Genomic DNA, 10830 nt, shown 5'->3' with positions numbered 1-10830 from the left:
TCCCCAACAGTGGCATCAGAGCCTGGTTTATGCGTAGATGTTATATGCACGAGTAGAACACAAGTGAGTTGTGGGCGATACAAGTCATACTGCTTACCAGCATGTCATACTTTGGTTCGGCGGTATTGTTGGATGAAGCGGCCCGGACCGACATTACGCGTACGCTTACGCGAGACTGGTTCTACCGACGTGCTTTGCACACAGGTGCCTGGCGGGTGTCAGTTTCTCCAACTTTAGTTGAACCAAGTGTGGCTACGCCCGGTCCTTGAGAAGGTTAAAACAGCACTAACTTGACGAACTATCGTTGTGGCTTTGATGCGTAGGTAAGAACGGTTCTTGCTCAGCCCGTAGCAGCCACGTAAAACTTGCAACAACAAAGTAGAGGACGTCTAACTTGTTTTTGCAGGGCATGTTGTGATGTGATATGGTCAAGACATGATGCTATATTTTATTGTATGAGATGATCACGTTTTGTAACGGAGTTATCGGCAACTAGCAGGAGCCATATGGTTGTCGCTTTATTGTATGCAATGCAATAGCCCTGTAATTGCTTTACTTTATCACTAAGCGGTAGCGATAGTCGTAGAAGCAATAGTTGGCGAGACGACAACGATGCTACGATGAAGATCAAGGTGTCGCGCCGGTGACGATGGTGGTCATGACGGGTGCTTTGGAGATGGAGATCAAAGGCACCAGATGATAATGGCCATATCATATCATTTATATTGATTGCATATGATGTTTATCCTTTATGCATCTTATTCTGCTTTGGTTGACGGTAGCATTATAAGATGATCTCTCACTAAATTTCAAGGTATAAGTGTTCTCCCTGAGTATGCACCGTTGCGAAAGTTCGCATACCGAGACACCACGTGATGATCGGGTGTGATAAGCTCTACGTTCAAATACAACGGGTGTAAGCCAGTTTTGCACACACAGAATACCCGGGTTAAACTTGACGAGCGTAGCATATGTAGATATGTCCTCGGAACACTGAGACCGAAAGGTCGAGCGTGAATCATATAGTAGATATGATCAACATAGTGATGTTCACCATTGAAAACTACTCCATCTCACGTGATGATCGGACATGGTTTAGTTGAGATGGATCACGTGATCACTTGGATGATTCGAGGGATGTCTATCTAAGTGGGAGTTCTTAAGTAATATGATTAATTGAACTTTAATTTATCATGAACTTAGTACCTGATAGTATTTTGCTGGTCTATGTTGTTGTAGATAGATGGCCCATGCTGTTGTTCCGTTGAATTTTAATGCGTTCCTTGAGAAAGCAAAGTTGAAAGATGATGGTAGCAATTACACAGACTGGGTCCGTAACTTGAGGATTATCCTCATTGCTGCACAGAAGAATTACGTCCTGGAAGCACCGCTAGGTGTACCACCTACGCCGGCAGCTGCAGACATTGTGAATGCCTGGCAGTCGCGTGTTGATGACTACTCGATAGTTCAGTGTGCCATGCTTTACGGCTTAGAACCGGGACTTCAACGACGTTTTGAACGTCATGGAGCATATGAGATGTTCCAGCAGTTGAAGTTAATATTTCAAGCAAATGCCCGGATTGAGAGATATTTAGTCTCAATAAGTTCTACAGCTGCAACATGGAGGAGAATATTTCTGTCAGTGAGCATATACTCAGAATGTCTGGGTACTGCAATCACTTGATTCAACTGGGAGTTAATCTTCTGTATGATAGTGTCATTGACAAAATTCTTCAATCACTGCAACCAAGCTACAAGAGCTTTGTGATGAACTATAATTTGCAAGGGATGGATAAGGCAATTCCCGAGCTCTTCGCAATGCTAAAGGTTGCCGAGGTAGAAATCAAGAAGGAGCATCAAGTGTTGATGGTCAACAAGACCACCAGTTTCAAGAAAAAGGATAAAGGGAAGAAGAAGGGCAACTTCAAGAAGAACAGCAAACAAGTTGCTGCTCGGGAGAAGAAACCCAAGTCTGGACCTAAGCCTGAGACTGAGTGCTTCTACTGCAAACAGACTGGTCACTAGGAGCGGAACTGCCCCAAGTATTTGGCGGATAAGAAGGATGGCAAGGTGAACAAAGGTATATGTGATATACATGTTATTGATGTGTACCTTACTAATGCTTGCAGTAGCACCTGGGTATTTGATACTAGTTATGTTGCTAATATTTGCAACTCGAAACAGGGACTACAGATTAAGCAAAGATTGGCTAAGGACGAGGTGACGATGCGCGTGGGAAATGGTTCCAAAGTCGATGTGATCACGGTCGGCACACTACCTCTACATCTACCTTCGGGATTAGTTTTAGACCTGAATAATTGTTATTTGGTGCCAGCGTTAAGCATGAACATTATATCCGGATCTTGTTTGATGCGAGACGGTTATTCATTTAAATCAGAGAATAATGGTTGTTCTATTTATATGAGTAATATCTTTTATGGTCATGCACCCTTGAAGAGTGGTCTATTTTTATTAAATCTTGATAGTAGTGATACACATATTCATAATATTGAAGCCAAAAGATGCAGAGTTGATAATGATAGTGCAACTTATTTGTGGCACTGCCGTTTAGGTCATATTGGAGTAAAGAGCATGAAGAAACTCCATCCTGGTGGACTTTTGGAATCACTTGATTATGAATCACTTGGGACTTGCGAACCATGCCTCATGGGCAAGATGACTAAAACGCCGTTCTCTAGAACAATGGAGTGAGCAACAGATTTGTTGGAGATCATACATACTGATGTATGTGGTCCAATGAATATTGAGGCTCGCGGCGGGTATCGTTATTTTCTCACCTTCACAGATGATTTGAGCAGATATGGGTATATCTACTTAACGAAACATAAGTCTCAAACATTTGAAAAGTTCGAAGAATTTCAGAGTGAAGTGGAAAATCATCGTAACAAGAAATAAAGTTTCTACGATCTGACCGTGGAGGAGAATATTTGAGTTACGAGTTTGGTCTACATTTGAAACAATGCGGAATAGTTTCGCAACTCACGCCACCCGGAACACCACAGCGAAATGGTGTGTCCGAACGTCGTAATCGTACTTTACTGGATATGGTGCGATCTGTGATGTCTCTTACTGATTAACCGCTATCGTTTTGGGGTTATGCTTTAGAGACGACTGCATTCACGTTAAATAGGGCACCATCGAAATCCGTTGAGACAATACCTTATGATCTGTGGTTTGGCAAGAAACCAAAGTTGTCGTTTCTTAAAGTTTGGGGCTGCGATGCTTATGTGAAATAGCTTCAACCTGATAAGCTCGAACCCAAATCGGAGAAATGTGTCTTCATAGGATACGCAAAGGAAACTGTTGGGTACACCTTCTATCACAGATCTGAAGGCAAGACATTTGTTGCTAAGAATTGATCCTTTCTAGAGAAGGAGTTTCTCTCGAAAGAAGTGAGTGGGAGGAAAGTAGAACTTGATGAGGTAACTGTACCTGCTCCCGTATTGGAAAGTAGTTCATCACAGAAACCGGTTTTTGTGACACCTACAACAATCAGTGAAGAAGCTAATGATATTGATCATGAAACTTCAGATCAAGTTACTACCGAACCTCGTAGGTCAACAAGAGTAAGATCCGCACCAGAGTGGTACGGTAATCCTATTCTGGAGGTCATGTTACTTGACCAAAACCTACGAACTATGAAGAAGCGATGGTGAGCCCAGATTCCGCAAAATAGCTTGAGGCCATGAAATCTGAGATGGGATCCATGTATGAGAACAAAGTGTGGACTTTGGTTGACTTGCCCGATGATCGGCAAGCCATAGAGAATAAATGGATCTTCAAGAAGAAGACTGACGTTGACGGTAATGTTACTGTCTACAAAGCTTGACTTGTTGCCAAAGGTTTTCGACAAGTTCAAGGAGTTGACTATGATGAGACTTTCTCACCCGTAGCGATGCTTAAGTCTGTCCGAATTATGTTAGCAATTGCCACATTTTATGATTATGAAATTTGGCAAATGGATGTCAAAACTGCATTTCTGAATGGATTTCTGGAAGAAGAGTTGTATATGATGCAACCGGAAGGTTTTGTCGATCCAAAGGGAGCTAACAAAGTGTGCAAGCTCCAGCGATCCATTTATGGATTGGTGCAAGCCTCTCGGAGTTGGAATAAACGTTTTGATAGTGTGATCAAAGCATATGGTTTTATACAGACTTTTGGAGAAGCCTGTATTTACAAGAAAGTGAGTGGTAGCTCTGTAGCATTTCTAATATTATATGTGGATGACATATTGCTAATTGGAAATGATATAGAATTTCTGGATAGCATAAAAGGATACTTGAATAAGAGTTTTTCAATGAAAGACCTTGGTGAAGCTGCTTACATATTGGGCATCAAGATCTATCGAGATAGATCAAGACGCTTAATTGGACTTTCACAAAGCACATACTCCCTCCTTCCATCTATATAGGGCCTAATGCGTTTTTCGAGGCTAACTTTGACCAATTATTAGAGCAATAATATATGACATGCAACTTTCACAAAGCACACCGTTAAATTCGTGTGTGAAAGGGGCTTTCAATGATACAATTTTCGCATTGTGCATGTCATGTACTATTAATCTTGTCAATAGTCAAAGGGGGTCTTAAAAAACGCATTAGGCCCTATATAGATGGAAGGAGGGAGTACCTTGACAAAGTTTTGAAAAAGTTCAAAATGGATCAAGCAAAGAAAGGGTTCTTGCCTGTGTTACAAGGTGTGAAGTTGAGTCAGACTCAATGCCCGACCACTGCAGAAGATAGAGAGAAAATGAAAAGTGTTCCCTATGCTTCAGCCATAGGCTCTATCATGTATGCAATGCTGTGTACCAGACCTGATGTGTGCCTTGCTATTAGCTTAGCAGGGAGGTACCAAAGTAATCTAGGAATGGATCACTGGACAGCGGTCAAGAACATCCTGAAATACCTGAAAAGGACTAAGGATATTCTCGTTTATGGAGGTGACAAAGAGCTCGTCGTAAATTGTTACGTCGATGCAAGCTTTGACACTGATCCGGACGATTCTAAATCGCAAACCGGATACGTGTTTACATTGAACGGTGGAGCTGTCAGTTGGTGCAGTTCTAAACAAAGCGTCGTGGCGGGATCTACGTGTGAAGCGGAGTACATAGCTGCTTTGGAAGCAGCAAATGAAGGAGTCTGGATGAAGGAGTTCATATCCGATCTAGGTGTCATACCTAGTGCATCGGGTCCAATGAAAATCTTTTGTGACAATACTGGTGCAATTGCTTTGGCAAAGGAATCCAGATTTCACAAGAGAACCAAGCACATCAAGAGACGCTTCAATTCCATCCGGGATCAAGTCCAGGTGGGAGACATAGAGATTTGAAAAATACATATAGATCTGAATGTTGCAGACCCGTTGACTAAGCCTCTTCCATGAGCAAAATATGATCAGCACCAAGACTCCATTGGTGTTAGAATCATTACTGTGTAATCTAGATTATTGACTCTAGTGCAAGTGGGAGACTGAAGGAAATATGCCCTAGAGGCAATAATAAAGTTATTATTTATTTCCTCATATCATGATAAATGTTTATTATTCATGCTAGAATTGTATTAACCGAAAACATAATACATGTGTGAATACATAGACAAACATAGTGTCACTAGTATGCCTCTACTTGACTAGCTCGTTGATCAAAGATTGTTGAGTTTCCTAGCCATAGACATGAGTTGTCATTTGATTAACGGGATCACATCATTAGGAGAATGATGTGATTGACTTGACCCATTCCGTTAGCTTAGCACTTGATCATTTAGTTTATTGCTATTGCTTTCTTCATGACTTATACATGTTCCTATGACTATGAGATTATGCAACTCCCGATTACCAGAGGAACACTTTGTGTGCTACCGAACGTCACAACGTAACTGGGTGATTAAAAGGTGCTCTATAGGTGTCTCCGATGGTACTTGTTGAGTTGGCATAGATCGAGATTTGAATTTGTCACTCCAATTGTGGGAGAGGTATCTCTGGGCCCTCTCGGTAATGCACATCACTATAAGCCTTGCAAGCAATGTGACTAATGAGTTAGTTACGGGATGCTGCATTACGGAACGAGTAAAGAGACTTGCTGGTAACGAGATTGAGCTAGGTATTGAGATACCGACGATCGAATGTCGGGCAAGTAACATACCGATGACAAAGGGAACAACGTATGTTGTTATGCGGATTGACCGATAGAGATCTTCGTAGAATATGTAGGAACCAATATGAGCATCCAGGTTCCGCTATTGGTTATTGACCTAAGACGTGTCTCGGTCATGTCTACATAGTTCTCGAACCCGTAGGGTACGCACGCTTAAAGTTCTGTGACGATCGGTATTATGAGTTTATATGTTTTGATGTACCGAAGATAGTTCGGAGTCCCGGGTATGATCACGGACACGACGGGGAGTCTCAAAATGGTCGAGACATAAAGATTGATATATTGGAAGCCTATATTTGGACGTCGGAAGAGTTCCGGGTGAAATCAGGATTTTACCGGAGTGCCGGAGGGGTTACCGGAACCCCCCAGGGGTTAATGGGCCTTGTTGGGCCCTAGTGGAGAGAGAGGGGCCACCCAGGGCAGGCCGCGCGCCCCCTCCCACTCTGGTCCGAATTGGACTAGGAAGGGGAGGCGGCGCCCCCCTTTCCTTCTCCTTCTCCTTCTCCCCCTTCCTTTCCCCCTCCTAGTAGGAGTAGGAAAGAGGGGAGTCCTACTCCTACAAGGAGGAGGACTCCTCCTCCTGGCGCGCCCTATAGGGGCCGGCCGGCCTCCCCCCTTGCTCCTTTATATACGGGGGCAGGGGGCACCCTAGAACACACAAGTTGATCATTGATCTCTCCCAGCGGTGTGCGGCGCCCCCTCCCCCTCTAGTCCGAATTGGACTAGGAAGGGGGGGGCGGCGCCCCCCTTTCCTTCTCCTTCTCCCCCTTCCTTTCCCCCTCCTAGTAGGAGTAGGAAAGAGGGGAGTCCTACTCCTACTAGGAGGAGGACTCCTCCACCTGGCGCGCCCTATAGGGGCCGGCCGGCCTCCCCCCTTGCTCCTTTATATACGGGGGCAGGGGATACCCTAGAACACACAAGTTGATCATTGATCTCTCCCAGCGGTGTGCGGTGCCCCCCTCCACCATAATCCACCATAATCCAGGCGACGGTAGCTTCATCAACATCGTCACCACGCCGTCGTGCTGACGAAACTCTCCCTCGAGCTCTACTAGATCGTGAGTTCGCGTGACGTCACCGAGCAGAACGTGTGCTGAATGCGGAGGTGCCGTACGTTCGGTACTGAGGATCGGTCGATCGTAAAGACGTACGACTACATCAACCGCGTTGTCATAACGCTTCTGCTTAACGGTCTACGAGGGTACGTGGACGACACTCTCCCCTCTCGTTGCTATGCATCACCATGATCTTGCGTGTGCGTAGGAAATTTTTTGAAATTACTACGTTCCCCAACAACACACATCTTCGCGAGGCCATCGGCAACCGCGCGCTCGCCGACAGTGAGACCAAATTGACCTGCAACCGCAACCAAGGAAGCTCACCGGAGATGCCTACTCGCGCCGTCCGCCAACGTCAGAGCGCCATACCAGGAAGGTCCCGACGCGGACTCGACCAACATGCCCCGCCTGCCACCACCACTGCGCCACCACCCCCACCAGCCCGAAGCTAGGGCAGGGACGGCCGCCCGCAGATCCTTGTCGTCCGCGACCCGCACCACCACTGCGCCAAGCCAGGAGCTAGCCCAGGCCACACCGGACCCCGCCACTGACGCCTTGCCTCGCCGCGACCGCCGCCACGCTAGATCCGCCCGCCGCCATGAACGCCCGCACCAGCCACTCGCCGTCCCCGCCGCTCCACGCACCAGCACGGCCTACGAAGCCCAGCCCGTCGCGCCACCGCCGCGCGCAGCGCCATCACAAGGCAGCTGCGCCGCAACACCGCCTTGCCCTGGGACAGCGAGGCACCCTGATCCAGCCGCGTCGGCCGACACCAAGGCCGCTGGAAGGGGGAACGACGAGGCCTTGCCGGCGGCTTCGCCCGGCTGCGCCCTCTGGCGACGGCGAGGGAGGGAGGAGGGGCGGAGAAGGTAGTTGGCGGCGGCGCAGTAGGTTCCTCCCCGTCGCCTTGCGGGGGGCGGCGTGGGAGGGTGGGGCTATCCATGGAAAGCTTGTTACAGAACTGCTAAATTTTCTATCCTTATTTACCAGGGCATCCAATAAATCGTATCAAAAGATGGACCGTGCTGCGCATCGGCCGGCGGATCTTTCCGCCTCCGCAACCGTAGATCTGGCACAATTCATTGCAACAAATGCAGTGTTTCAAAACCATTTGCAACGGAGCTTATGTTGTGTGTTTTTTTCTCTTCACTTTTTTGCAACATAGATAATGTTGCGAAAAGGACTTCTGCAACATGGATGTTGTTGCAGAACTTTTTCGCAATGAAAGATGATGTCGCAGTAGCACCGCCCTCGTTGTCGTCGCCGTTTTGTAACTTTGTCGTTGCTGTAGAAACTTGTCGGCGTGCGGCGGCATGGTCGGACATGGGCAACTTCCGCCGGTAATGTTGCAGATTTTTATTCTTTCAGTTTTCACTTTTTTTGCAACATGAGAGTTATTGCGGAAGAATGTTCGCAACACAAATTGTCGTCGACTTAACACGGCAGATGCCCTAGTGAAAGGACTTAGGTGTGGAGCCATCGCAGTTAGTTTAGCTTGAAGGGGTTAATCGGGACAAAGGACACAGAGAGTTTATACTGGTTCGGCCCCTCACAACGAGGTAAAGGCTTACTCCAGTTTGGGGTTGTATTGCTTGGGTTTCGATTACCAGGGAGCGAATACGCTTGACCTAGTTCTCGATCTCTGGTTTCTTGCCTTCACCCGCCGCCGGGTCACCCCTTTATATACACAGGTTGATGCCCGGCGGCTTACAGAGTCCCGGCCGGCGCATACACAACGTGTCCGGCTCGGTGACTAACTAAACTTGCCTTACAATACAAGTTACACATATGGCGGTTTATCCTCTTGGGCCTCAAGTCGCCTCTGGGTCTTGGGCCTTCAACGGGCTTGCTTCATAACCCGCCATCTTTATCCTTAAGTCGCCAGCGATATGACCCGGCCCCTCCTGGTCATACCCAATAGTTATATCCCAACACAAATGATATTGCAGAAAACTTTCTCCGCCACACGCACATGATCGCACGGAACCGCTAGAAATAGTACTAGATGGACCCATGCAAGACACGTGTCACAGGAAAGAGGTGAGGGACGCCTCGCATGAGATCCGCCGGCATAAACCAATCATCTCCCTCAAAAGATTTATAGTGTGAGTTCAGGTGGCATGATCCCCACGTGCATTTCGGGATAGAAGAGAGGAGAGTAGTAGGGGATCCAATGAATGAACTAGTAGTCTAGTACTAGTACTAGTGTTACTCGGTCTTGACGCATATCAAATGGCAATCACAAACAAGAAATAAGTGAGATGAGTGAGTGCACTTGAACTAAAGTTGTACAAAAACTAGTGGTTATTAATTCACGATCCCTGGAAAGATGACAAGATGGAGAACATGGCCACATTATTACATACATACATCATCAGATAATTATACCATCACCTCGCCTGATCGCCCCTCTCGCTGAACATTATAGTACCATTTTTCAGGCTTCAGCAGACACGTACAAGCCGGCCGGCCGGCGACCGGCGTACACGGTTTATTACGCGCGCTACTAATGTATCTACTATTATAGTCTAATTAGTGGAAGGAGGTGTTCTTGAGGTGCTCTGGCGCGTCGTCGAAGGAGTGCCTCCTGGCCATGGAGAGGATGGTCTTGTCGGCGACGATGAAGTAGGCCATCCCGGCGACCGTGGAGATGATGAGCGCCTGCCCGGTGGGGTTGAGGTGCGCCCTCGCCCACGGCAGCATCCTCACGCTCGCCAGCTGAAATTCCATTACAGGTAACGCGTTGATTCATGAGATGTGTTCTATGAACTCTGGAACTGAATGGCTAGCTGGCTACTTACTGTGGGGACTGCGGCAGCGACGGTGGCGACGGCCGCGGCCTTGGCTCCCGCCATGGTAGCCTCTGCAGTTTGGGATAGGAATGTTAATCAAGATCAAGTTTCAGCAGACACATGACCTGCAATGAATGGGATATACGAGCAGAGCAGATGCTGGTCTGAGGCCGGAACCGTTACCTTTGGAGCAGCGCTTGGCGGCGGCGAGCCTCTGGTCGAGGTAGGCGCGGGTCACCGTAGACATCTTGGCGTGGTACGAGAAGTGAACTGGCTAGCAGTGAAGTGCGTCAGGTAAGATGAGTAGTGGTGTGTGAGATGAGCTGGGTGCTCCGGCCGGATTTATAGGTTGCAAGAAACCGCGAAACCGGCGTGCGGAGAGGAAGGCGAGCTGATACGGTGGGAGGCGAGACCGTGGTTTTCAGACGAGCGGCGGGCGGGCGCGATGGCCGGCGACGCGGCAGAGCACAGATGGCCCGCATATAAAAACCATCCCACGTGACTCGCCTCTGATACTTTTTGATGACCACTGCACTGCAACTAGGTAAAGATAAGGCGTGCATCGATCAATCGGGGTTGGCAGGGAGCGTGCTCGTGCCGTAGGTGCCCTCCGTTTTGTTGGCGATCCCTGTTTTCCGCCAACCCGGCCGCAATCCAATTCCGCGAGCGGTCCGCTGCAAATCAATTGTTGTTGCTTTTTTTTCCTCGGGGAAATACTCCCTCCGATTCTTTTTACTCCGCGTATTAGATTTCTTTAAAGTGAAACTTTTCAAAATTTGACCAAACTTATATTAAAACAGATAAATAT

At 47.4% G+C, this 10830-nt stretch overlaps 1 protein-coding gene across 1 annotated transcript; it reads right to left on the bottom strand.

The window, feature by feature from the left end:
- Positions 1-9516: 9516 nt before the first annotated feature.
- Positions 9517-10489, bottom strand: LOC109743962 (early nodulin-93). Its single transcript, XM_020303056.4, has 3 exons — positions 10206-10489; positions 10032-10093; positions 9517-9948 (listed from the first exon to the last, which is right to left on the bottom strand). Exons 1-3 carry the CDS (start codon positions 10267-10269, stop codon positions 9763-9765), a joined length of 312 nt encoding a protein of 103 aa, XP_020158645.1. The 5' UTR covers positions 10270-10489; the 3' UTR covers positions 9517-9762.
- Positions 10490-10830: the final 341 nt, after the last annotated feature.

Source organism: Aegilops tauschii, chromosome 7 (genome assembly GCF_002575655.3).
Source record: "Aegilops tauschii subsp. strangulata cultivar AL8/78 chromosome 7, Aet v6.0, whole genome shotgun sequence".
NCBI classification, from domain to species: domain Eukaryota; kingdom Viridiplantae; phylum Streptophyta; class Magnoliopsida; order Poales; family Poaceae; genus Aegilops; species Aegilops tauschii.
Note: the sequence above shows the minus strand (reverse complement) of the source record. Positions and strands in the feature narration are given on the sequence as shown.